The sequence below is a fragment of the Panicum virgatum genome, chromosome 4N (assembly GCF_016808335.1).
Source record: "Panicum virgatum strain AP13 chromosome 4N, P.virgatum_v5, whole genome shotgun sequence".
In the NCBI taxonomy this organism is placed as follows: Eukaryota; Viridiplantae; Streptophyta; class Magnoliopsida; order Poales; family Poaceae; genus Panicum; species Panicum virgatum.
The window spans coordinates 6,777,568-6,803,821 of record NC_053148.1 but is presented as its reverse complement, the minus strand read 5'-3'; the positions used below and the strand labels follow the sequence as shown (position 1 = coordinate 6,803,821).

The 26,254-nt window shown below is 49.4% G+C and overlaps 2 protein-coding genes across 3 annotated transcripts in view; one reads left to right on the top strand and one right to left on the bottom strand.

The window, feature by feature from the left end:
- Positions 1–21,782, bottom strand: part of LOC120669813 (phospholipid hydroperoxide glutathione peroxidase 1, chloroplastic-like) — a 51,814-nt gene extending 30,032 nt beyond the window's left edge. Inside the window, exons 1-3 of one of the 2 annotated variants that reach the window (XM_039949649.1) lie at positions 21,401–21,782; positions 20,511–20,587; positions 20,354–20,415 (exon numbers count right to left, since the gene is read on the bottom strand). In XM_039949649.1, coding sequence (XP_039805583.1) covers positions 20,354–20,415; positions 20,511–20,587; positions 21,401–21,637 — 376 coding nt within the window. In that variant the 5' untranslated portion in view covers positions 21,638–21,782. The remainder of the gene's footprint in view (positions 1–20,353; positions 20,416–20,510; positions 20,588–21,400) is intronic. The other variant, XM_039949650.1, reaches the window with a different exon arrangement.
- A 1,511-nt stretch (positions 21,783–23,293) lies between these two features.
- Positions 23,294–26,167, top strand: LOC120668494 (pentatricopeptide repeat-containing protein At4g30700-like). The gene has a single exon (XM_039948219.1). It carries the CDS (start codon positions 23,341–23,343, stop codon positions 25,702–25,704), a length of 2,364 nt encoding a protein of 787 aa, XP_039804153.1. The 5' UTR covers positions 23,294–23,340; the 3' UTR covers positions 25,705–26,167.
- The last annotated feature ends 87 nt before the right edge of the window (positions 26,168–26,254 follow it).

Sequence of the window (26,254 nt, the reverse complement as noted above, 5' to 3'; positions counted from 1 at the left end):
AAGCCCCTTGGCTGTTGTTTAGCAAGCGCTTATTATGCCTTTGGGTGCCGAAAGTTTTTTGGTTCGGACCTATTAAAAGGTCGAAGCCCCTTGGCTGTTGTTTAGCAAGCACTTATTGTGCCTTTGGGTGCCGAAGGTTTTTTGGTTCGGACCTATTAAAACATCGAAGCCCCTTGGTGTATATTTAGCAAGCGCTTATTGTGCCTTTGGGTGCCGAAGGTTTTTTGGTTCGGACCTATTAAAAGGTCGAAGCCCCGGCTGTTGTTTAGCAAGCACTTATTGTGCCTTTGGGTTCCGAAGATTTTTTGGTTCGGACTTTTTAATAAGCCGAAGCCCCTTGGTGTATATTTAGCAAGCACTTATTGTGTCTTTGGGTGCCGAAGGTTTTTTTGGTTCGGACCTTTTAATAGGTCGAAGCCCCTTGGCGTTTGTTTAGATAAGTATGCAAAGTTTGCGGATTCTGCATACTTTACTAACTTACTGTTTTAAGGAGCATTTAGATGCTTGCCGAAGCTTGCCATTTGGGCTGCTTAGGCGAAGGGGACACTTTACTTGGGGGAAATTCATTGTATTAAATTAGCTTACAACGGGTCCGCCTCGTCAAAAACCTCACCTCCGGTGTGGAGTTTTCCCCTGTGAGGAAAAGAGTACGGCCCTTTACAATGTAAGGAAAAAAATGAAAACAGCTACGGAGGTCCGCAATCGCTTATAGTCTTGCGTTGCGGCCTTTTTACATGCTCAAATGTAGTACTTCTTGAGGCTGTCAGCATTCCATGGATGCTGCAGCTCGTTGCCTTCGGCGTCAGACAGGTGGTAAGACACTGGCCTGTTGCTTTTGGTCACTAGGAAAGGCCCTTCCCACTTTGAGTTAAGCTTACCGGAGGTTTTGGCGTTTGGCTTTCTTTTTAGGACTCAGTCCCCGACTGTGATGTTCTTTTTCACGATCTTTTTGTCTCTCCACTTCGTGGTTTCTTGTTGATACTTCTCAAGGTTCTCCGAAGCTTGAAGAATATCTAGTTCCATAAGGTCCTTGTCGCTCGATGGTATGGCCTCGACTTGGTGAGTCGCCCTTAGGCTTCGGTTTTTAAGCTCTTATGGTGTTATTGCTTCGGCACCATAGAGTAGCCTGAATGGGGTGAACTTCGTTGTCCCTAATTCTGAAGTGTTGTGGGACCAGATGACCTTCGGGAGTTCATCGGCCCATTTCCCTTTTTCTGATCAAACAGACACTTTTTGATGCTGCCGAAGATGATGCCATTGGCTCTTTCGACGGCCCCGTTGGATTGTGGGTGGTACACCGAGGCGAAGATTACCTTCATGCCCACACTATAATAGAATTCTCTAAAGAGCTGTGAATCAAATTGTTTGCCGTTATCGACAGTGATCTCCCTTGGGACCCCGAACCTGCAGATGATGTTCTGCCAGAAGAATTTTCTGATTGTTTCTGATGTGATGTTGATGAGTGGCTTGGCTTCGATCCACTTTGTGAAGTACTCAACAGCAACTGCTGCGTACTTGTAATTGCCCTGAGTTGTGGGTAGAGATCCCACTAGGTCAATTCCCTATCTTTGAAGAGGCCAGGTCGGAGGTATTAGCTGAGTTGACTCCGAAGGTTTAGAGGCCTTCGGGCCCATCATTTGGCATGCTTGGCATGTTTTTACTATGTGCTGAGCGTCCTTCAGCACCGTTGGCTAGAAGAATCCTTGCCTGAAGGCTTTGGAGACAATTTGTCTGAAGCCAATGTGGGATCCGCAAAACCCGGAGTGAATTTCTTTGAGGAGCTCAATTCCTTCGGTTGTCAAGATGCACTTTAACCATGGGCTGGTGACGCCTGACTTGAACAACTCGCCCTCAGAGATGACATATCCCATCGCTCTCTAGAACATTTTCTTCTCCTCTTTCTCATTTGGCAGCTCGATGTTTCCCCGAAGGTACTCTATTATAGGTGTTCTCCAATCTTCGGCTGAGATAACTGAAACTTGTTTTTCTTTTTTCGGCTTGACCGAAGGTTCCGTAATCTCTTCGAAGAATACGTCCGGAGGTAATTGCTCCTTTCTGGATGCTGCTTTTGCTAGTTTGTCAGCTTCGTCATTCATATGCCTTGGGATATGGATGATATCGAAGCCCTTGAAATGCTTCTCCATGGCTCTGACGGCATCGAGGTACTCGATGAGTTCTGGTTTTCTTGCTTCTGAGTCTTTTTCAATGTGGTCTCTGACAACCTTTGAATTTGTTCTGACTATGAAGTTTTGATGGCCGAGGGCATTCATTTTGCGAAGGCCCAGGAGTAAAGCTTCATACTCGGTGGTGTTGTTGGTTGACGATTCTATGTTGCCGAAGCTTAGGCGCGCTGCATATCTTGTTTTTGCTCCCGATGGAGATTCTATGATTGCAGCAATGCCTGCTCCATCGATGCACCAGGCTCCATCGCAGTGCACGATCCAAGTTTCAGTCGAAGGTTCCTCCTTGAAGATTGGGGATGTCCAATCAACGATGAAATCTGCCAATACTTGTGATTTGATTGCCGTTCTCCTCTCGAAGTCAATGTAGAACTCGGAGAGCTTCGAAACCCATTTGGCGATTCTGACTGATGCTTCTCTGTTCGTGAACAAATCATGTAGAGGTTGATCTGTAACTACGATTATCTTGTGAGCTTCGAAATAATGTCGGAGCTTCCGAGCAGACATGACTACTTGCTGGCGCTCCTTAAGTACCTATTTTATTATATAATTAGGAGTGGTTTTGGTAAGTTCTACGGGAAGATTCATGTACTAACCCGCCACTTGGCACCCGAACTTGACCGTTTTCGATTTTGTCTTGGATTTTGGAGCATGTTGCATTTTGAAAGGAAATTGGACATTTTCGGAGATGTTTTGACGCAGGGTCACAACTGGGCTAAGATGAAGAATAAGGAGAAGAGCCCGCACGCGAAAGATGGAGCCGAAAGGGGACAGAAGGAGCCCAGGCCGGCCGGCCTAGAGCCCTTAAGCCGGCCAGCCCAGCCCATTCCAGGGCCCAATTTGCCTCAATTTTCTTCAGCGCGAAGTACTCGTCAACCCTAGCCGGTGTTTTACCAAAACCATCGACCAGAGCCGCCTATATATGCCCCGAAGCCGCCGTCAAGAAGGGGGAGAGCATCCAGAGACGATTTCCAGAGATCCATTCGAGTTAGACACAAGAGAAAGGCGACACCGGAGGCCTCATCATCCCTTGGCGCCGCTGCAAGTTGGAGGACAGCAATGGATCCATCCCTTGCCGGAGATTTCTTCACCATGATCGACTACGCTTCGCCTAGCTTCATGGGGTAAAGTCCTCGTTTGTTCATGGGATTGTAAGGAGATCTTGAGTTGTAATTGCTGAATCCTTTATGAAATTGATCTATCATGATTCTTGTTGATGATGCTTTGATGCTTAATAGATCGCGAATTGGCTTTGGGTTTGCTTTGCTTTTGCATGGTTTACTTAGATTACATCAACTATCGTGTTCATGTTGTTCGTTACCGATTATCCTCGTGTAGTGACAGTATGCGGGAGGGAAAGGTTTTGATCTTAGAACACACCTTTGGTAGATTAGATCCGTTCTTTGTTGCTCGGCGATTACATCTCTAGTGATCCTAGACCCTATGGACAAATGCTCTTCATATCTTGTGCACACACCTATCATTACTCACTAATCTAGATTAGATTAGATTGGTTAGATTAGATCTATTTCACACTCAATCACTCAATATAGATCTTTTACCAACGTCATTAGTGCTTAGTTAAGCATAGTAGAATATTTGTTTGGTGGATTGATAAACCTTGGGGGAATACTCTAAGGGAAAAGTTACACGATCCGTGCGCTTGCGGTATGTAAATTGGGGCTCTAAGGAGCATCAACAAGTTTTTCTGGCGCCGTTGCCGGGGAACAAGCGATTTTGCTACGTTTAACTTTGTATTAATTTTGTTGGTTATTAACACCTAACATTTTCCCTAGAAAATTTTTATTTTTGTTCTTTGTTTTGATTGTCTAGATGGCCCTTCTCATTCAACACGTGGAGGAAGGAGAAAAATCACTAAGGGATTATGCAAGCCCGCGATCGGAGGACTTCGACATGCAAAAATCAGATTCGGTGTTGCGAGCCACCGAGTACGAGATCAAGCCTCAAATCATCAAGATGGCAGCGGCAAACCCCTTTAGAGGAGATGAGACGGACAACCCATATAGACATATCAAGTGGTTCACAATGCTATGCAACACGGCACAACAAGACGGAATTCCGCTAGCTTGATTTAGATGGAATCATTTCCCATACTCACTTGCGGAAGAAGCGAGAAGATAGTTTGCACTTGCATCATTCGAGGTAAAAGGAAATTGGGATGACTTGATGAAGAAATTTTATGAGCGGTTCTTTCCGTTAAGCAAGGTTCAACATATTCGGAAGAAAGTGATCAACTTCGCGCAAGGAGAAAAAGAAGGGATAGATCAAGTATGGGATAGATTCAATGGATTGATTGAACAAGACCGAAACTCGGATTTTCCGGTGATGTACTCTTGCATACCTTTTATTTTTCCCTAACCCCCGAGTGCATGCAATTTGTTCAAATATGTGCAGGAGGAGATCTCATGGAGAAAACACTCACGGAAGCCGCCCAACTCCTACAAAAAATAAGCAAGGGTGCAGCCATGCGAAGAGATTGGGAAAAACGATATTCGGCAAACTCCGAGAAAGAATCTCAAGTGCGGGTGCTTGCTGGAATTTTCAGAAAAGAGACATCGGAAGTGAGGGAAGAACAACCGAAGCATTAGAAAGTCATAGAGACAAAACACGATGAAGAAGCATCGATCCGGAGTGCAACAAAAGACGACCCGGAAAAGAAAGGATGAACCTTGGGCACCGCCAAATCGCTAAGGGAATTCGAGTAAATGGATTGGATACCAATTGACTTCGGAAGATTGTTCGACAAAGCAAGACCGCATCCAAATCAACGAGGAATGGCGAAGGTGATAGCGGAGGACTTTCCGCCGGATAATCACACGGGATATACATTTTGCAAGGAATCGGCCAGTGATATTATTCGGAAACTTTTTGAAGAAAAAGAGGAAGATATTGACTTGGACGAAGTGCTGGAGGTCAAAAGGATCATGGGAGTGAAATCGGAATCATCACCCTACACGCACATAACCCAAGTATATGCGATTGGAAGCAATCAAAGCGAAGGTAATCCATCACCCACACCTCGTGTTGATTGCATAATAGATGGAGTAAAAATGTTGCAATGTTCTATGTGACGTTGGCGCCCATGTTAGTGTGATGAGTTCTAAAGTTTATGTTGGACTTTTTAACGAAACACCGAACCTAGATGCTACAATCATTAAATTGATCATGGGAGATGGTAGATTAATCAAACCAATATGTGGTGAACGGGCAGCGACTAAAGGTATTCTTGGAGCCCGACGTCGTGCCCCTTCATTACATCGACATATACACCATGGATGAGGAACCGGGACGTCAAGCCTAACGACGTTAAGCAAGTTTTACTTTATTTTTTTTAAAGCAATTGTTTATGAGCGTTGTCATGAAAATTAATTCTTATTTGTGGAGCTTAGTAAATTATTCGTCCTTGTTAATACCCACACTTGAGCTTTGATCTAGCGCTTGGTTTTGATTACGCTTGCGAATAAGGCATGATTTGGAGGACTATAATTTCATAAAAATAATAAAACACCTACAAACATAAGATTGACCAAGTTCTTGACAAGTCGAGAGTAAAAATCATATCATACACAAGCTATATTCATTCCAGCATAAGTATTGGATGTGCATTGAGTTGAGTTACGATTTCTTTCTCTTGGGAGTTTTAATTTCGAGCGATGATCATGTCCGTATTTTTCATCTCTGAATTGCTAGCCCCGTCAATATTCGGTAATGAGAATTCCTCATTGGAACAACTCATGAGATCTACCGGATTCCAAAACCCGAACCCGAGATTATCTTGTTTATTATCCTCTTCCTTGACCACAACCCAATTATGAGGATACGTTCTGTTCCTGCGCATGAGTTGTATAAAAAATAACTTTGGGATGAAGAAAGGAATGAGTACTAGAAAGACGGACCGAAGCCGAGCTGGGAAAGCCCCAGGCCGGCCGGCCTACACCCCTTGAGCCGGCCGGCCTAGGGCCCTCTGGCATTGGCTCGGGCTCCAAAAATTCAGGGAGCCACTTCAGAGATTTGCCTATCTATGTTCTACAGAAAGTGTCCTATGAAAAGGTTCGGAAAAGAGAAAGAAAATTCGGGAGAAAGAAAGGGAAAAAATATATGAGAAGAGAAGAAAAGAATAAATGAAGGGATTCTCTGGTTAGAGAAGTGCAAATCACCTTTTTGTTTGAAAACAATATCCTCAATTCCAACCATGTGCAATCCGACAACGAGAACGACGCTTGTGCCTTGAAGTCAATCTTTTTGTATGCATTTGCACATGTCCACAATTCTAAATCTTCTTACCCTTGAACCCCTTACATTATGGAGAAACTCTAATGATCATTGGCTCGGAAGATAAGCAATCATTAGAAGGTTTTCTTAATTTGACAATATATGTATATACTTTGCTAGCCTCACTTATAGCCCCACTTTATACTTGAGAGACTTTTGGGAGATTAGAGTTTGCAAATAATAATAGGATAGCCACTTATATCGAGAGACATGAAAGGACTTGTGCAAGAATTTTTGGTCTAAACTTTGTTGCAGGGTATTTTGCTTCTAAAAACTAAAACAAACATCCGAGGATGGCAAGAAAAGCAAGTGTTGTCAATATCAAGTTGCCGGCTAAAGGTAAGAGTCGTGGAGTAATATTGGATGAGTTTTTAAACGCCCATGATATAATTACATTCGCTGCTCCTCTGACCTTTGTTTGAAGAAATATTGTTAGACTTGTTTGCATAAGTAAGTTTTGCAGTTTGAGAACACTCGAGCAACCCATGGAAGGACTTGATGATTTGATTTGCTCGAGGACGAGCAAAAGCTAAGCATGGGGGGAATGTTGGCGCTCTTTAAGTACCCATTTTATTATATAATTAGGAGTGGTTTTGGTAAGTTCTTCGGGAAGATTTCTGTACTAACCCGCCACTTGGCACCCGAACTTGATCGTTTTCGATTTTTTTCGTGGATTTTGGAGTATGTTGCATTTTGACAGGAAATTGGACATTTTTGGAGATGTTTTGACGCAGGGTCACAACTGGGCTAAGATGAAGAATAAGGAGAAGAGCCCGCACGCGAAAGATGGAGCCGAAAGGGGCCAGAAGGAGCCCAGGCCGGCCAGCCTGGAGCCCTTAAGCCGGCCGGCCTAGCCCATTCCAGGGCCCAATCGGCTTCAACTTTCTTCAGCGCGAAGTACTCGTCAAACCTAGCCGGTGTTTTACCAAAACCATCGACCAGAGCCGCCTATATATATGCCCCGAAGCCGCCGTCAAGAAGGGGGAGAGCATCCAGAGACGATTTCCAGAGATCCATTCGAGTTAGACACAAGAGAAAGGTGACACCGGAGGCCTCATCGTCCCTCGGCGCCGCTGCAAGTTGGAGGACAGCAAGGGATCCATCCCTTGCCGGAGATTTCGTCACCATGATCGACTACGCTTCGACTAGCTTCATGGGGTAAAGTCCTCGTTTGTTCATGGGGTTGTAAGGACTTCTTGAGTTGTAATTGCCGAATCCTTTATGAGATTGATCTATCATGATTCTTGTTGATGATGCTTTCATGCTTAATAGATCGCGACTTGTCTTTGGGTTTGCTTTGCTCTTGCATGGTTTACTTAGATTACATCAACTATCGTGTTCATATTGTTCGTTACCGATTATCCTCGTGTAGTGACAGTATGCGGGAGGGAAAGGTTTTGATCTTGGAACACACCTTTGGTAGATTAGATCTGTTCTTTGTTGCTCGGCGATTACATCTCTAGTGATCCTAGAGCCTATGGACAAATGCTATTCATATCTTGTGCACACACCTATCATTGCTCACTAGTCTAGATTAGATTAGATTGGTTAGATTAGATCTATTTCACACTCAATCACTCAATATAGATCTTTTACCAACGTCATTAGTGCTTAGTTAAGCATAGTAGAATGTTTGTTCCGTGGATTGATAAACCTTGGGGGAATACTTTAAGGGAAAAGCTACATGATCTGTGCGCTTGCGGTACGTAAATTGGGGCTCTAAGGAGCGTCAACACTACTGCATATGCAATCTTCTCAAGCTCTTAGTACAGAAGCTTCGAGGCTGCAAGAGCTTCGGATACGAAGTAGAGACAGGTAGTTGTTTCTTCTTTCCCTCAACTTTTCTCTCGAGCACAAGCGCTGCACTGACAGCAGAGTAGGATGTTGTGATGTACAGGAGCAATACATCCTTTGGATCAGACGAGGTCATTTTGACCATGTTCTGGAGATGATTTTTGAGTGCCTAAAGGGCTTCGCTTTGCTCGAGGCCCCACTCGAATTTGTTCGCTTTGCGAAGGAACTTGAAGAATGGTAGGCTTCGGTCAGCGGAGCGAGGGATGAATCTGTTTAGTGCTGCTATCCTCCCTGTGAGTTTCTGAACGTCCCTGATGGACCTGGGCTCCTCCATGTTCCAGAGCGCCTTCACTTTGTCAGGATTTGCTTCGATGCCTTTTGTTGATACGAGGCATCCTACCACCTTTCCTTTGTGAACTCCAAAGATGCACTTGTTGGGGTTTAAGGATAACCATGTTTTTCTTAGGCTAGCGAAAGTTTCAGCCAAATCTGCCACATGGTTGCTCCTTATTGAGCTGGTCACAACAATATCATCAACATAAGCCAAGACATTTCTTCTGATTTGGTGCTCTAAAACCACTGAAGACATTCTTGAAAAAGACTGCCATGCATTCTTCAATCCTTCGGGCATCCTCACGAAGCAGTAGGTGCCGAAGGGTGTTATGAAACTTGTTTTCTCTTCATCTTCTTTTCTCATCCATATCTGAGTATCCGGAGAAGCAATCCAGCAGAGACCTCAGTTGACTGTTTGCCGCATCATCAACGACTGTCAATTCTTGGCAGCGGGAAGTCATTCTTCGGGCAGGCTTTATTGAGGTCAGTGAAATCGATGCACATGTGCCACTTGCCATTATTCTTTTTGACCGGCACAGTGTTTGCCAGCCATGTTGGGTACTTGACTTCTCGAATAACATTTGCATCTAACAGTCTCTGGACTTCGGCTTTGACTGCCGCAACTTTCTCATCTGTCATTTTGCGAAGTTTCTGCTTCTTCGACTTGATGTTGGGGTTGATATCCAAGCGATGCTCAATGATATCTCTGCTAACACCCCGTAGGTCACTGGCGGACCATGTAAAAACATCTTGATTCTTGCGGAGGAACTCGAGAAGCTCTTTTTCTTCCTCGGGCTCGAGGGTTGCATTGATAGTTACCATTTTGTCGGGTAGATGCACGTAAAGGGGGACCTTCAGATGGTTGCAAAGCTACAAGTTCAGATCTGAATACAATTGCTGAAAAACTGATTAATGTGTTAAAGACTTCGGCTATTAATGGCAATGAAAAGGAAAATTCAGCTGTTGATATTCCAAATACCAAATCTGGGCAAAAGAGGTTAAATGAGCCGAAAATCAAGAAGAAGGTGCCGCTGTCCAAAGCTCAAGCACAGCCGAGGTATTTACTCGGCTCATCAGGTTGGCAAAAGAAGAAGCTCCAGAGACTTAGTGCCCAGGAGCTGAAAGAAAAAGGCATGGCGTGGGTTCCTAAAGGAAGCATTCAAACTCAAGGCGAAGATGATGATTGCACAGAAGGTGCCATGCAATTAAAGAAGAATAGAAGGTCCAAGAGACGATCTTCAAATATAAGGTTTGCACCAAATCATCAAAATTAGTGGTCAGTACATCATCCATTGGATTCACAAATGCCATATACGCCTGTGTATTGGAATTCATCCATGAATATGTTTGGTTATCCCTCATGCTCTTATTTTGATCCTTGGACGCCATGTGGGTCTTTATATCAAGGAGGGTTATCACCAAATTGTTATGCCTATTGATTAATTTCAAAAGCCGAAATATTTAGTTCCTGGAGATGGTTTTTATTCTGGATTTTATATGTCTCTCTACACTATTTCCGCTATACATATTCTTATGGATGAATTTACTGTGGACGATAATTTGTATCATCCTTGGCAACACATACGGCCGATGAATGTCTTTGATCATCGTCCTAAAGCTTTAAGCTTCCCGATAAGATATCACTTAATTATTTTAATGCACGGGGGGCAAGGTATTAGTAAAATGAGCATTTTTTCCCTATGGATTTGGTAATTTTTTTGGATCGGCTTGAAAGAGTTCTCAAGGCACTGGTGCTGTTTTGTTTCATCAAATGATGCTATTTTGAGACGTATAGCCGGTTTAAACATTTTACACCAATATTTACGCCGAATATGAAGTTTTGTATTCGAGGTAGAAATCTTGTGATCCATAGGTGCGAAATAGGCAAAAGCGTTTGGTGATTCAATATTGATAGGTGCAGCAAGTATTTAAGCTGAACTGATGCTTATTTGGATCACAAAAGGATTATCATGAGAATGTCTGATGTGATATCTTGCTTTGATTAATTTGTCATTTACCATATACCTAGACATGTTGATAACGGAGCAAATATTTTGACACATCAAACATCTGGCTATATGATTAGAAAAGATCAATTTCATATCAAAAGGCCGATGTTTGTTGATACCAAAGTGCACTCTCTGGACAAACCGGTCCAACCGGTTTTTGAGACAGGTCTGACCAGATTCCATGACCGGTCTGACCGCTTGTGGAACCGGTTTAACCAATTTTTCCTGTGGAAAACACTAAGTCGGCTATGGTGGCCCAAAATCATAATGCAGCCGGGGTTAGTGTTTGGAGAAAATCTTTTATTGATTATCTACAGAGTTCTAGCTATATAAAAGTTTGGAGAAGACTCGCCCACCCACCGCATTTAATACGGGAGGCTGAGGCATGCTCCGCCGCCGCAGAGCACGGGGCAGCGTTTGCCAGACTCCACTATTGATCGCACATTACCAAGGTGCACAGTGCAGCCGCAGGCGCCGCGCGCGCGGTGCACGTTAGTCTGCCACATTAAATGGATACGACAGCACGGCCCTTTCCATCATGCCGACAACGCCGCAAGCTACGCGGCATGAACAGCATGCGTGGCGCAGCCTACCCGGCTAGCTGCAAGCGCCGCACCAACATGACAGGGCAAGACCACGCCGGTCGGAGGATCTGCGCCGGTTAGTACATCCATGCGGACGAGGCAGCGAAATCCCGGAATAAGATCTTCCCCAGGCGTAGCACCATTATAGCGCTAGGCCAGTATTAAATACAACATCGTTGGGCCCACCTATCGGGGAACTCAACGGCCATATACACGCCTCCCTTGAGATATAAAAGGGAGGCGCTCGCTACAACACAGGGGGGACAGGCAATATAACACACAGTGGATGTAGGGTATTATGCTCCGGCGGCCCGAACCACTCTAAACCTTCTGCGTTCATCGTGTTCTTGCATCTAGATCGGACTAATCCTAGCTACCCCCGAGTTAATTCTCCCTCAGGGCTTAGGCGGGTGCATTCTGCCACCCGGCTGGGTTTACCACCCGACATTTGGCGCGCCAGGTAGGAGTGGGGTTATCTAGTTTTAGTTCATCTCTTGCTCGTCTCCATGGTTCGTTTGGTTGAGCACTCCCACCACGACGACGACGTGGAGATAGTAGAGGGTGTGGCGTCATCCGCGCCACGTGCCTCTCGCCTTCCTGCGCCAGGGGCAACCGTGCCCGTGGAGCAGCCACTGATGGCAGCGGCGCACATTGCACGCCAGCGAGAATCAGGGCGCCCGTCAAAGGCCCCCTCAAGCTGCGAGCAGCGGGGCACTGGCGGCAGCTAGGGAGTTGCTTCGCAACCCTCCGGCTGCTTCAGCCTCGCCAGACGCCCTGAGGCAGTGGCGGGACGACGTTGACCGGCTCCTCCATCTGGCTCAGGCCTCTCCCAGTTCCTCAAGGACTGGGCAACGACCACCGCCTGGTAATGCGGTGGTACCCTTCCACCGGCGCCAGGGCGGCGCGTCGGCATCCGTGTGCTCCCCCACGGTGAGGAGTGCGCGAACAGAAGACCTGCGGGCGGAACTCAACCACAGGCGCGCGGGTGAGGACGCCCGCATCTCCGTGGAAAGGGCGCGGGAACGTCGCCTGAACATCGAGGGCCACAATCTCAACGCCAACTTGGATGCAGCGGCATCCAAGCTCCCGGGAAACGCCCGGGCACCGGCAGCTGCCCCGGTTGCTAGGGTGGGCTGTGCCGTGCTCGCGGATCATCTCCGCGCGGTGGCCTGGCCGTCCAAGTTTCGTCCACAACTGCCGGAGAAGTACGACGGTACCACTCGTCGGAATTTCTGCAGGTGTATGCCACCGCCATCACAGCAGCTGGTGGCAACGACGCTGTTATGGCGAGCTACTTTCATGTAGTCTTGACTGGGCCAGCCCGGACTTGGCTCATGAACCTCACTCTTGGGACGATTCAGTCCTGGGAGGGTCTCTGCGCCAAATTTTCGGCGAACTTTGCCAGTGCTTATCAGCAGCATGGTGTGGAGGCATCTATCATTACTGCTTTCCGTTAGGGAGTACGTGATGAGAAGATGCTCGAGAAACTGGCGACGCACGAGGTGGAAAGCGTCACCACGCTTTTCTCTGTAACGTCCCGCCTCCCCGAGGCCGGGCCCGCTTCCATCTGGCTGCTTTCTAGGATATAAACTATCCTCACAGACCAACACCAGTCTTTTCTGCACACTTTGTCCTCACTCGTGCGCACCCGGGAAGAACTTCCTGGTCGGTCACCCATCCCCAAATTTCTCCGGGCCAAGCACGCTTAACCTCAGAGTTCTTTTGAGACCGGCTTCCGGAAAAGAAGTTGCAACTTGTTGGTATGAGTATCCTATTGATCCTATTAAGCCTTGGGCCGGGGTGTCACATTCTCACCCCCTTAAGAGACCGACGTCCTCGTCGGTCAATCCCAAGCCAGGAACGTCCTCTTTTGGCCACGTCCCGTACGTCAAGTGCCAGCAGCCCATGTGTCACGTCCGTGCGTCCAGTGCCAATGGTCCCTGTGCCACGTCCGTGCGTCCAGTGCCAACGGCGCATCCCAGATGCCCGCGCACTGACCCGCCACGCGCCCGTGCCCATGCCGGTGGCATCTGCGCCCCCACGCGCCCGTGCTCATGCCTCCGCACTTACGCCCGTACGTGCCCGTGAAACCGCGAGAATCGGCTCTGATACCATTCTGTAACGTCCCGCCTCCCCGAGGCCGGGCCCGCTTACATCTGGCTGCTTTCTAGGACATAGACTGTCCTCACAGACCAATACCAGTCTTTTCTGCACACTTTGTCCTCACTCGTGCGCACCCGGGAAGAACTTCCCGGTCGGTCACCCATCCCCAAATTTCTCCGGGCCAAGCACGCTTAACCTCAGAGTTTTTTGGAGACCGGCTTCCGGAAAAGAAGTTGCAATTTGTTGGTATGAGTATCCTATTAATCCTATTAAGCCTTGGGCCGGGGTGTCACATTCTCCGTGGCCGACAAGTGCGCCAGGGCCGCTGAGGGCCGCGCATGGCACTCAGCCCCCAAGACGGAGTCGCCGAGGCTGGTGGCTCCAGAGCTACCGTCCAGGGCGGTGGCAAGAAAAAGAAGAACAAGAACCGCGGTCGCGGGGGGCCCCAGACTGGAGCCCCAGTTGCTGTGGCAGCAGCACCAGCTGCAGCAGCGGCAGCTGGGGGCTAGAATGCGAACGGCAAGCGCCCGCGCCCGCAGGGTGGCAATGGTGGTTCATGCCCAGTTCATCCCACTGCTCGCCACAGCGCCGCTGACTGGCGTGAGATCCAGAAACTCGCGAAGCGGGTCAGTGGGCGGCGAGACCAGGCCTTCAAGGACGGCTCACCCACTCCTCGCCAGCGGCCTGGCAAGGAGAAAGCCTCCGACAGTGAGGCCACTGCCGGGGAAAAGGGGCTAGGGTACCAATCCTCTGCTCGAGAACTAAAAGGCGTCTACAGCCATGGCGACACCGACTCTGGCGAGGACGAGCGCCGCAAGAAGCTGTACGTTATGTGCGACAGAAGCTCGGAACTCGTCTCCCGGAGAGATGTCAAGACCCTTCGCCGAGAGGTCCTCTCGGTGAAGCCGGGGGTCCCAAGGGCGGCGCCTCACCACAGGTGGAGGAACACCACCATCTCCTTCGGGCCATCTGACTGCCTGGAGAACATGGCCGGGGCTGGTATACTACCTCTAGTAACCGCCCCTGTCATAGCCAACATCAGGCTCTATCACGTGCTGATCGACGGCGGGGCTGGCCTCAACGTCATCAGCTATGCGGCGTTCAAGCAGCTGTAGATCCCGGAGTCCAAGCTGGCTTCCTCTCGCCCATTCTCAGGAGTGGGCCCACACCCGGTATTCCCTCTGGGGAGCATCACTCTACCGGTCACGTTCGGGACTGAGGAGAACTTCCGCACGCAGAACGTCCAGTTCGACGTTGCGGAGGTAAACCTCCCGTTCAATGCCACCATTGGCAGGCCGGCGCTCTACCGCTTTATGGCCATTGCCCACTACGAGTACTTGGTCTTGAAGATGTCTTCCCCTGCCGGTGTCCTCACCGTGCGGGGTGACCGCACCGCTGCCGTCGCTGCAGTTGAGAAACTGCATGCTCTGGCGGCGGAGGCTGCACGCTCCGAGGAGGATACGCCCTCCACCTCGCGAGCCAGGGCACCCGCAAGGGCACCTAAGGTTCAGCCGTCTGATCCGGATAATGTACCCGTGAAGACCGTGCAGGTCGGAGCGGACTCCTCCAGGACCACCCGCATCGCGGGAAACCTGGAGGAGAAATAGAAAGACGCGCTTATCACTTTCCTCCGGGCAAATGTGGACGTGTTCGCCTGGGAACCGTCACAGATGCCCGGGATCCCCAGGAAAGTGATCGAGCACCATCTGAGGATCTACCCCGACGCCAAACCGGTACAGAAACCTCGAAAGCAGTCCGTGGAGCGGCAGAACTTCATCCGTGAAGAAGTCTGCAAGCTGCTACACGCCGGCTTCATCGAGGAGGTCCACCACCCCGAGTGGTTGGCCAATCCGGTCGTCGTCCCAAAGGCCAACGGGAAGCTTTGGATGTGCATCGACTACACCAGTCTCAACAAGGCATGTCCCAGAGACCCCTATCCTCTTCCACGTATCGATCAGATTATGGACTCCACCTCCGGGTGTGACCTTGTCTTTTTTAGATGCTTACTCTGGTTTCCACCAGATACAGATGTCTAGGGAGGATAGAAAAAATACTGCTTTTGTAACAGTGGATGGACTTTACTGTTATATTGTCTTGCCATATGAACTGCGGAATGCCTTACCCACGTTTGTGCGAGCTATGAACAAAACTTTCTGTAATTTAATTAGAGATATAGTTGAGGTATATGTCGATGACATCGTAGTCAAAACTAAGGTAGTGTTAACACTAGTCGAGGACCTGTCCCTCGTCTTCGACCGACTGCGCACCACGCGCACGAAGCTGAATCCCGAGAAGTGTATTTTCGGCGTCTCGGCAGGGAAGCCGCTGGATTTCCTGGTCTCACATCGAGGCATCGAGGCAAACCCAGCCAAGATCAAGGCGATCGAGGCGATGAGGCCTCCTAGCCGCATCAAGGACGTACAGAAGCTCACCGGGTCCTTGGCTGCTCTTAGCCGCTTCATTTCAAGGCTGGCAGAGAGGGCTCTCCCCTTCTTCAAGCTGTTGAGGTCCGGTCCATTCTCTTGGACTGAAGAGGCTGAAAAAACCTTTCAGGAACTGAAGCAGCACCTCACCTCACTGCCAGTATTGGTGGCTCCAGAGCCAGTGAGATGTTTTTTGTCTTGCTGCGTCTGCAGAGGCGGTCAGCATGGTGCTGGTGGCCGAGAGGACTGAGCAAGCCCGCCAGGGGGACACCGGGGTCCCCCCGGCCAAGGATGATGGGCCGGACCACGGACATGGGGGTCCGGCAGCCAAACCTCTGTCTGAAGGTCCGAACCCCGGACATGGGGTCCGGAGGAGCCTCAGCCCAGAGGGAACCCAGAACCGCTGGGGGCCCAAGGACCTGGCGTAGTGGACAAGGGCGAGCCGGACCTGGTGGCCAGGGTCCGGACCATCCAGAAGTCAGTCTACTATGTCAGCGAAGTCCTCCACGAGGCAAAAGCCAGGTATCTTGAGACGCATAAGCTTATCTATGCCATACTTATTGCGTCCAGGAAACTGCACCATTATTTTCAGGCGCACAGAGTAGTCGTAGTGACCTCTTATCCACTGAGAGCGATCCTACACAACTCCAATGCCACGGGCAACATCGCCAAGTGGGCAGTAGAGTTGGCTGAGTTCCAGCTGGACTAGCCCCGCCACGCAGTCAAAAGCCAAATCCTGACTGATTTCATAGTAGAATGGACTCCTTCCCCAAGCAATTCTGGGGGTCCGGACCTTAACGCCGGACCCCCGGAGCAGGGAGTCAAGACACCAGTCTTCGCCAAGCCCACTGGACACTCTTCTTCGACGGGTCCGTCCGCAAGCAGTGGGCCGGAGCTGGTGCGGTCATCATCGACCCAAACGGAGATCAACTGAAGTACATGGTGCACCTTGAGTTCAAGGCCACCAACAACATGGCAGAGTACGAGGCTTTGATCTTTGGCCTGACAGAAGCTCTGTCTATGGGGGTCCGACAGCTCCTGGTGAAGGAAGATTCCCAGCTGATCATTAAGCTGGTCCGAGGGGAGTGCAGTTGAAACAATCCCCAACTCGCAGCATACCTCATACATGCGAGGAAGCTCGAGAAGGACTTCGACGCCTTGGAACTGCAACATGTTCCCCATGAATTCAACTCAGCAGCAGATGACCTCTCCACGAGAGCATCTACCTGGGCACCCGTGCCCGAGGGTGTCTTCGAAAGACGGCTGCTGAAACCTACCACCCAGCCTGCCGAACTGGGTGAAGGGGATCGATCTAGCACCTCGAAGCTAGCGATCCCAGCGGCAATCCATCCGTGGAGCCCGCCAGGGGTCGTGTGCGCTACCGAGGATCCCGGAGACCTCATAGGGCCACCCCCAATTACTCAGGGAAGTCCCGATGCATGGATCTCCGAGATCCGGGACTACTTGAAAGACAACATCCTTCCTGAAGATGATGTAGCCGCTGAGCGCATAGTACGATTGGCTAAATGCTACGCGGTGGTAGTAGGGGATCTCTACCGCCGTGGCGCCAATGGTATCCTCATGCGGTGTATTTCCCAGGAAGAGGGTCGCGAGTTACTCGCGGAGATCCATGGAGGCGAGTGTGGAAGTCATTCCTCATCTCGCACGCTTGTTGGTAAGGCCTTTCGGCATGGCTTCTACTAGCCGACAACACTCCAGGATGCAGCTGAGCTGGTAAGGTCCTGCAAAGCATGCCAGTTCCTTGCAAAGCAAATACACACACCAGCTCAGGCTCTGCAAATGATCCCGCCCTCATGGCCGTTCGCCGTATGGGGCGTGGATATCCTGGGGCCGTTCCCCCAGGCCGTCGGCGGGTACCGGTTCCTCTACGTCGTCATTGACAAATTCACAAAGTGACCAGAGGTAACCCCTGTGGTGAACATCACCAAAAGATCAGCAGTCGCATTCCTCAAGTCCATTGTGTGTAGATTTGGCGTCCCAAACCGCATCATCGCAGACAACGGGACCCAATTCAAAAGCAGACTCTTCCAAGAGTACTGCGAGGACATTGGCATCCAGCTATGCTTTGCGTCCGTGGCACATCCCTGCAGCAATGGACAGGTCGAGAGGGTAAATGCAGAGGTCCTCAGGGGACTCAAGACCCGTACCTACAACTGCTTGAAGAAGCATGGTGCAAGATGGGTTGATGAGCTTCTGTGCGTGCTATGGGGCAACCGGACCACGCCCAGCCGAGCCACCGGAGAGACACCGGCGCAGATAGCCGGGGGTCACCGGACCCCCATGCCATCCGGACCCCCCGGCGCAGGGAACCAGCATTTCACCCAGGAGGGTCCGGAGCCGCCACGTGAACGCGGGAGCGGGCACGCGGAAGACTCGCCCACCCACCGCATTTAATGCGGGAGGCTGAGGCGTGCTCTGCCGCCGCAGAGCACGGGGCAACCTTTGCCAGACTCCACTATTGATCGCATATTGCCAAGGTGCACAGTGCAGCCACAGGCGCCGCGCGCGCGGTGCACGTTAGTCTGTCGCATTAAATGGATACGACGGCACGGCCCTTTCCATCAGGCCGCCTACGCCGCAAGCTACGCGGCATGAACAACATGCGTGGCACAGCCTACCCGGCTAGCTGCAAGCGCCGCACCAACATGACAGGGCAAGACCACGCCGGTCGAAGAATCTGCGGCGGCCAGTACATCCATGCGGACGAGGTAGCGAAATCCCGGAATAAGATCTTCCCTAGGCATATCACCATAATAGCGCTAGGCCATTTGTATTAAATACAACATCGTTAGGCCCACCTGTCGGGGAACTCAACGGCCATGTACGCGCCTCTCTTGAGATATAAAAGGGAGGCGCTCGCTACAACACAGGGGGGACAGGCAATACAACACACAATGGATGTAGGGTATTACGCTCCGGCGGTTCGAACCACTCTAAACCTTCTGCGTTCATCGTGTTCTTGCATCTAGATCGGACTAATCCTAGCTACCCCCGAGTTCATTCTCCCTCAGGGCTTAGGGGGTGCATTCCTGCCACCCGGCTGGGTTTACCACCCGACATGGCCGATAAAGTTTTATTGGTTTTAGAATAAAAACATAGATGATGTACTAGAATTAGTCATCGGTCTTCTATGATTTTGGCCAAAAGAGATGTTTCTTGGTACGCAAACTTTATCAAGAAACAGTGGGGCATATGTTGACACTCAAAATTGGCATGACCTGAAGTAGGCAAGATAAAGGCCAAAATAGCCAATTCAATATTAACTCTTATTATTTTACAAGTTTGGCATATATGACCATTGTGCAGGATATGGAGATCATTTTGGGATATTCTGGATATGATTTCATCAATGAGACAAAGATGGGCACAAAAAGGCATCAAGATGAGGTCAAATCATGGGTTTTAACGCACCAAGACGAAGCCCTCGTCGAGACGATCGAAACGGACATATGGATCGCCTAATTCGGAGTCCGGGTATAGGAGTTATGGCGCCAGGAAGTTCGCCTATCTGTGCAAAACTGGTCTGACCAGATATGGGGACCGGTCTGACCGGTTTTGGCTGCTGTGCAGCACGAGGAGTCCGGTCTGACCGGATTTGGTGACCGGTCTAATCGGTTTTTAGCAGATTAGTCCGAATTAGAGTTGTAATTTGATTCTAGGTCGGTTTGTAACATATTTTTGACCTCCCACGGGTACAGACCTTCCCACCCTATAAATATAAAGGGCTACGGCTGATTGAGACACACCCAATCGAACAAAACATTATGCATCTACTTTTTACCTCTAAACCCTAGTCTTTTCCAATCTCTCTTGCTGTCCATCGTGATCTCCACGGCCATTGATGACGTCCTAAGCTCGCTGGTCGACCTAGGGCACGTCCGGCAATGTTCACGCCCTGACGGGGTCCCTCCAAGGCAAGAGCTTCGACGGCCTTTGCTAGTTTGCTCGTAAACTAGTCGTTCTTCGTCACGTAAACGCGTTGGTTATCCTTTGCTGGTTTGCTCGTAAACCTTGCTGCTCTTCACCACATAAGTGTGATACTTATCCCTCGAGACGATCGATTCCAGCGAAACCCTAGAAACCGGTCTGGCCAGTTTGCTCAACCGGTCTAACCGGTCCATGTGGCCTTGCCGCTCTTCGGTCCGTTTGCGACTCGCACGTTCGAGTGCTCTCGTGTGTTGACCGAGATTTGCATCAACAGAACTGCTGACTTATGATAACTTAAGAAATACCGTGAAGAGCTATAGAAACAGTAACCTCCTAGACATATGCTTATTCCACTACAAATCAGGGCAATCAGCAAATGCATTGAGATGATACACTAGGAGAAGAGTACTGAATATATGTGATAAGCAAAAGTTCACTAACATAATAACAAAAGGTCTCAATAATCGAAAGATCACATAAATTGGCATAAATAAAGAAACATCAAAATATGTTTGAGTTAACCTGCTGTGTTTATTTTGTGATGTCTATAATATAGTTAGGATAAAAATACTATTGAAAGGGTACAGTGACTTAAATGTAATGTATAGTGGGCAGTGTCTCTTTAAATTGGGGAAAAACTAGATTTCCTGATTAATAAATACGCAAGGTAATGTAAAATACAGTACCTTGAGTCTTGTACTTCTCATAGATATGAGATAATTCAGTGTAGTTTGCTGTTGTCAACCCACTGAGATTCACAGAAAAATGACAAGTTAAATGCCAAAAAGTACTAAATATATTATCATACTATGTGGTTGGTGAATGATTTTGCAATGAAATTACCATTGAGAAGCAACGTTAACAATCAGCAACACCTTATTCTTGAATTTTTTAAGAGGAACATCTTTTCCATCAATGTCCTGATCAATGAAGAATTCTTTCAGGTACAAGATATCAAAACATGCACACATATTTGATCTTCTTAAGGCACAATTATTCCTTCATGTATCCGTATGTAAGATGGTGACAAATTAAAATATGTCGAAGGAGAGCACCAGGTAAACATAAAAATTCACAAACATCAGGTTTGTCCACTAAAAAATGGTATCCCAAAATTTCTCATCATACACTTTTTATTTTACTTGCTTCCTCCGTGTTCCCGGCTTAACATGTGCAATTTTTTTATTTTTCTGCAACTAACCACCCTGATATTTTTTCCATTCAAATGTGCATAGCTGGTTAACTGATCCAACAAGTGGAGGACGACAAGAATTTATTACATCCTAAGAATCATGTTTAAAGCTTAGTTTCCGACATAGTAAACCTGTCCCTGATACTCATAGCTAATGCAGTCATACCCATTTGATTTCGAAAACAAAGCTTCAATAGCATTCACTCGACGGCTGATTCAGTCAGTTTCAAACATAACTAACAGCACCAGAAAACACTCAATACACAAGGAATCTATGGTTGCAACTTCCCACACCTACCCCCAACAACACTGCTTCAATACCTACAGTACTGATATTGCAACGAGAAACAAAACAAAAACCGTCCAAACTTCAGACGGGTTGAACGCGTCAATTCATTACCCCCGCTTAAACGACTACAGGCCAGCCGCACGTCACACGTAACGTATCCACTAGTACTAGCATACTAAGCTATCGCAGCCGTAATTGCGGGGCCATGGCGACTTTGGCGAGCAAAAATCTCAACGGAAGAAACCGGGTCACCTTGACGGTGTAGTCGTAGATGCTCTTATCCGTGGCGGCGGTCGCGTAGGCGACCCCGGGCGCCCGCCTGCGCGCCGTCCTCGGCGCCGCGACGGAGGCCCCAGCCCAGCCCGTCGGGTGCCGCGGGAGCCGCACGAAGGAGGCCGCCGCTCCAGCGGCAGCGGCGGCCGAGGGGAGCCGCGAGGCGCCGGCGGGGAGGAGGCTAGTGAACGCGGCGGTTGCCGTAGCGGGAGCCATGTGGCTCGCGTGGCGAGCGCAGAGAGCGAGAGAGAGAGATGGGGAGTGGACGCGCTGGAGCAAGGGCGGAAGGGCCACCGGGACAGGGGGTGGTTGTGGCTGGCGAATAAAGGCTGCTGCGGGGGTGGTGCCGGTTTGGTGCTGCTGGCGGAGGCGGATTGGCTCGTGGCGATTCAGGTTAGGGACGGGCTACGCGGCAATCTTTTGTGCATACACCCTTCCCTTGTTACTAATTCATTCGCTGTGTTCGCTTAACTTATCAGCCAGCAATACTCAAGGGCGAGTAGGCCCCTGCCGGTGATTCCAGCCTCCGCCACTGGCAGTACCGTTCTCTCATACTAAATCAGCACCGGCCACCAGCTACCAGCCAGTCAGCAGTATTGTTCTCTCATAACAAATCAGCATCAACCATCAGCTACAGCTAAGCGAACACAGTGATTATGGTTCAGCAAAATTATGTCCGCCGGATTTTTTTAAAAAAAATTACATAAATTGGTGGTTATGAGATCCGGCTTTGAGGTAGGTGGATCTACCATGTTAATTTGCATGAAGTAGCTTGCTATCATAATAGACTCGCCTCTAATAAATTTTAGTTATTTTTCTCTAAAATCTTAAAGTATAAGCGTTATGTTTAATTATAGGATCAGGCTTTTATCACGGAACTCACATGAAGATCTTGCCGCAATAATTTATATAAAGGAGTTGGATATTATATTAAGTCATCTGACATAATTTTAATTTAGTGAAATATTAAGGTACGAACCCAAATCTTATCAGGTCATTAACAAAATTTAAATCAATTTGTCTACAGTTTGAAAGTGTGATTACACATGCTTTAATTGTAATGTCCAAACACAAGGTCCCAACAGAAGGTGGATTAATTTGTATTGCCTATCTCCAATGAATACAGGATAAGCAGGGGGGGGGGCGGTGGAAATAATCATCTCCGGCCAGTGAAGTGGTGATAGCCTCGTGGACACGTGAAATGTTTGCACGCCGGCCGGACGGGTGTTGGTCTTTTTCAACGCGGAGTGGCGAGAGCGCTGGAAGCTGGACCACGCAATTGCCAGAAAATCTTTATCCGCCTTGCGGCAGCGTACGGTGTGGCGCACGCTCACGGTCGTGGACGACAGACGACGGAAAGGAAGCAGGTGGTGAGGTGGAGGTGGTGGTGCCAGTCGGTTCGCTGCGTCCCTGGCTGATCCATGGGAATGGGAATTTTCCAGTCGCCATTGGATAATCTGATTTTTGTTTCCCAAATCTTCAGTTTTTTTTTTTTTTTTGAGATTATCCCAAATCTTCAGGTGCGGCACCGTGGTGTACAGAGGTTGGGCTAGTGCCTAGTTGGAAATGAGCCAGTTGGTAGTGTTATCCAGGCCCAGAAACTTAGCCGCAACCTCCTCAATGTAAGCCCACACATCCAGCCCACGGCCCACATTTGGGCCTGTTCGAACTTCGAAGGGAGAGCTGCGCCGCTGAGTCCCCTCAAAAAGAAAAAAGCTGCGCCGCCGAGCGCCTGAGCCCCCCTCAAAAAAAAAAAAACCTACGCCGCTGAGCTGTTATCCAGCGTTCATCTTGACCGTCCATCTCATGTCCGACGGCTGTGATGTGTCTCGTCTGTTCAAACCGCTCGGCAAGCTACGCTGCTCTCTGCCGTCCGCGCCTCGCAGCCGCACCGCACGGCAGGGCAGCGAGCCAGCGACATGCCCCCTCCCCGTCTCGCCCTGCCCACGCCAGCCGGCGACCCCGGCGGCGCGCTCCGGCGCTCGTACCTCCGCCTCGTCGCGCTCTCCTCCACGCCCCGCCACCTCGACCAGCTCCTCGCCGTCTCGCTCGCCTCGGGCCACTACGCGCTCGACCCGGCCCCGGCCACCGCGCTGCTCCTCCGCTACGCCTCGCTCCGCGCGCCCCACGCCCACCTGCTCCGCCTCTTCCGCGCGTTCCCCCGCCCCGACCGGTTCCTCCGCAACGCGCTCCTCCGGTCCCTCCCGTCCCTCCGCCCGCACCTCCTCTTCCCGTGCCCGGACTCCTTCTCCTTCGCCTTCGCCGCCACGTCGCTCGCCTCTTCTTGCTCCTCCCGTGGCGACGACGCCGCTGCCGCGCGCGCGCTTCACGCGCTCGCCATCGCCGCGGGGTATGCGACGGACACGTTCGTGGCGTCGGCTCTGGCCAAGCTGTACTTCAAGTTGTCGAGAGGGGATGACGCACGCAAGGTGTTCGACGAGGTGCTGTCGCCAGACACTATCTTGTGGAACACGCTGCTGGCTGGGCTGCCTTGTTCGGAGGCCCTGGAGGCTTTCATGCGGATGGTGAAGGCAGGGAGGGTGCAACCTGACTCGACCACCCTAGCATCCGTCCTACGGGCGGCCGCCGAGGTGGCAAATATGGCAATGGGGAGGTGCGTCCATGGATATGGGGTAAAGTGCGGGTTGGCAGAGCATGAGCATGTTGTGACTGGGCTGATGTCGTTGTACGCCAAGTGTGGGGATATGAACTGCGCACGCTGTCTCTTTGATAGGATGAAAGACCCGGATTTGGTTGCCTACAATGCTTTGATTTCAGGCTACTCGGTCAACGGCATGGTTGAATCATCGACGGAGCTGTTCAAAGAGTTGGCAGCCTCAGGCTGGAGGCCAAATTCAAGCACATTGGTGGCAGTGATTCCCGTGTACAGTCCATTTGGGCATGAGCTGCTTGCTCGGTGCTTGCATGGGTTTGTTGTCAAGGCCAGGTTGGATGCAGATGCTCTGGTGTCGACAGCGCTGACCACTTTGTACTGTAGGTTAAACAATATGGAATCTGCAAGGAGCATGTTTGATGCAATGTCAGAGAAGACCATGGAGTCATGGAATGCAATGATATCCGGGTATGCCCAGAATGGCTTGACGGAGATGGCAATTGAACTTTTCCAACAAATGCAGGCGCTTAATGTGCAGCCTAATCCCATCACCATTTCGAGCACTCTATCGGCCTGTGCACAGCTTGGAGCTTTGTCTCTGGGAAAGTGGGTTCACAAGATCATTGCCAAGGAGAACCTTGAGCTCAATGTCTATGTCATGACAGCGCTCATTGACATGTATGCAAAATGTGGAAGCCTTGCTGAAGCTCGGAGCATCTTTGACAGAATGGATAACAAGAATGTGGTCTCCTGGAACGCGATAATATCTGGATATGGTCTCCATGGCCAAGGTGCTGAAGCTTTGAAGCTCTACAAGACCATGCTGGATGCACACATTCTTCCGACAAGCTCCACCTTCCTTTCTGTCCTCTACGCATGCAGCCATGGAGGATTGGTTGACGAAGGGCGGACAGTTTTCCGTGTGATGACTAATGAGTACAGGATCACTCCAGGTATCGAGCATTGCACGTGTATGGTGGACCTCCTTGGCCGGGCAGGAAAGTTGAAGGAAGCTTTTGAATTCATCTCTGAATTCCCCAAGAGTGCCATTGGACCTGGCGTGTGGGGGGCGCTGCTTGGTGCTTGTATGGTACATAAGGATAGCGACCTTGCAAAACTGGCATCCCAGAAATTGTTCGAATTGGACCCAGAGAACGCAGGCTACTATGTGCTCCTCTCTAATTTGTACACATCCAAGAAGCGTTACTCCGAAGCAGCTGTAGTGAGGCAAGAGGCTAACAGCAGGAAGCTGGTGAAAACACCAGGGTGTACTCTCATTGAGATAGGCGACAAACCGCATGTCTTCATGGCTGGTGACCGTGTGCATCCTGAGTCAAAAGCCATATACTCATACTTGGAGAAATTAACTGCAAAGATGATTGAAGCCGGGTATCAACCTGTGACAGAGGCAGCATTGTATGACGTCGAGGAGGAAGAGAAGGAGCACATGGTAAAGGTGCATAGCGAGAAGTTAGCCATTGCATTTGGGCTCCTCAGTACAGAGCCAGGGACAGAGATCAGGATCATCAAGAACCTTAGGGTGTGCCTAGATTGTCATAATGCTACCAAGTTCATATCCAAAGTGACACAAAGGCTTATTGTTGTTAGGGATGCCTCGAGGTTTCACCATTTCAGAGACGGTGTTTGCTCCTGTGGTGATTACTGGTGATTTGCTTGAAGAAAAGGGTTCTCTAACAAATAATTGAGATTCTTTTGAAATAATTGCCCTTAGAGTATCAAATTGTGCTCAAGGGTCTGGAGTTTGAACAGGGCATCACTGATCTAGCTGGTGGAAGCCGCTGTTCTGACCAATAACCAGTGCAATTGATTTCCATCTTTCCCAGCAAGGCTGATATTTGCTAACCCAAGCAACGATCTCACTAATTCATACAAAGTTATAAATAATTTTCAAAATATCAGTGCTGCTGCTGCCATGTTAAAAGATAGTGCTGAAACAAGAACACGTAGTATGTTGAATCAATTGCCAATTGAACAACGATGTGAAGTACATAACAATATGTAGCTTTTGTGCAGGGGTAAAAGGAGTGCACATTGTACCCAGAACTGTCAGAAGCCAAAAGGAAAACTTCATCACTTGTTTTTTCTGATATCAAAGTATTATTGCTTCACCATTTTCTAGTGTAAAGTTAATTGGGGTTGGCTTTTATGCCTAAAATGTTGAAAGGTGTACAATATCTCAGCATTGGCTCTGTACTTTG

Bases quoted from the DNA above. Each gene is read 5' to 3' on its own strand.
- LOC120668494 (XM_039948219.1), top strand. From the start codon at position 23,341: ATGCCCCCTCCCCGTCTCGCCCTGCCCACGCCAGCCGGCGACCCCGGC.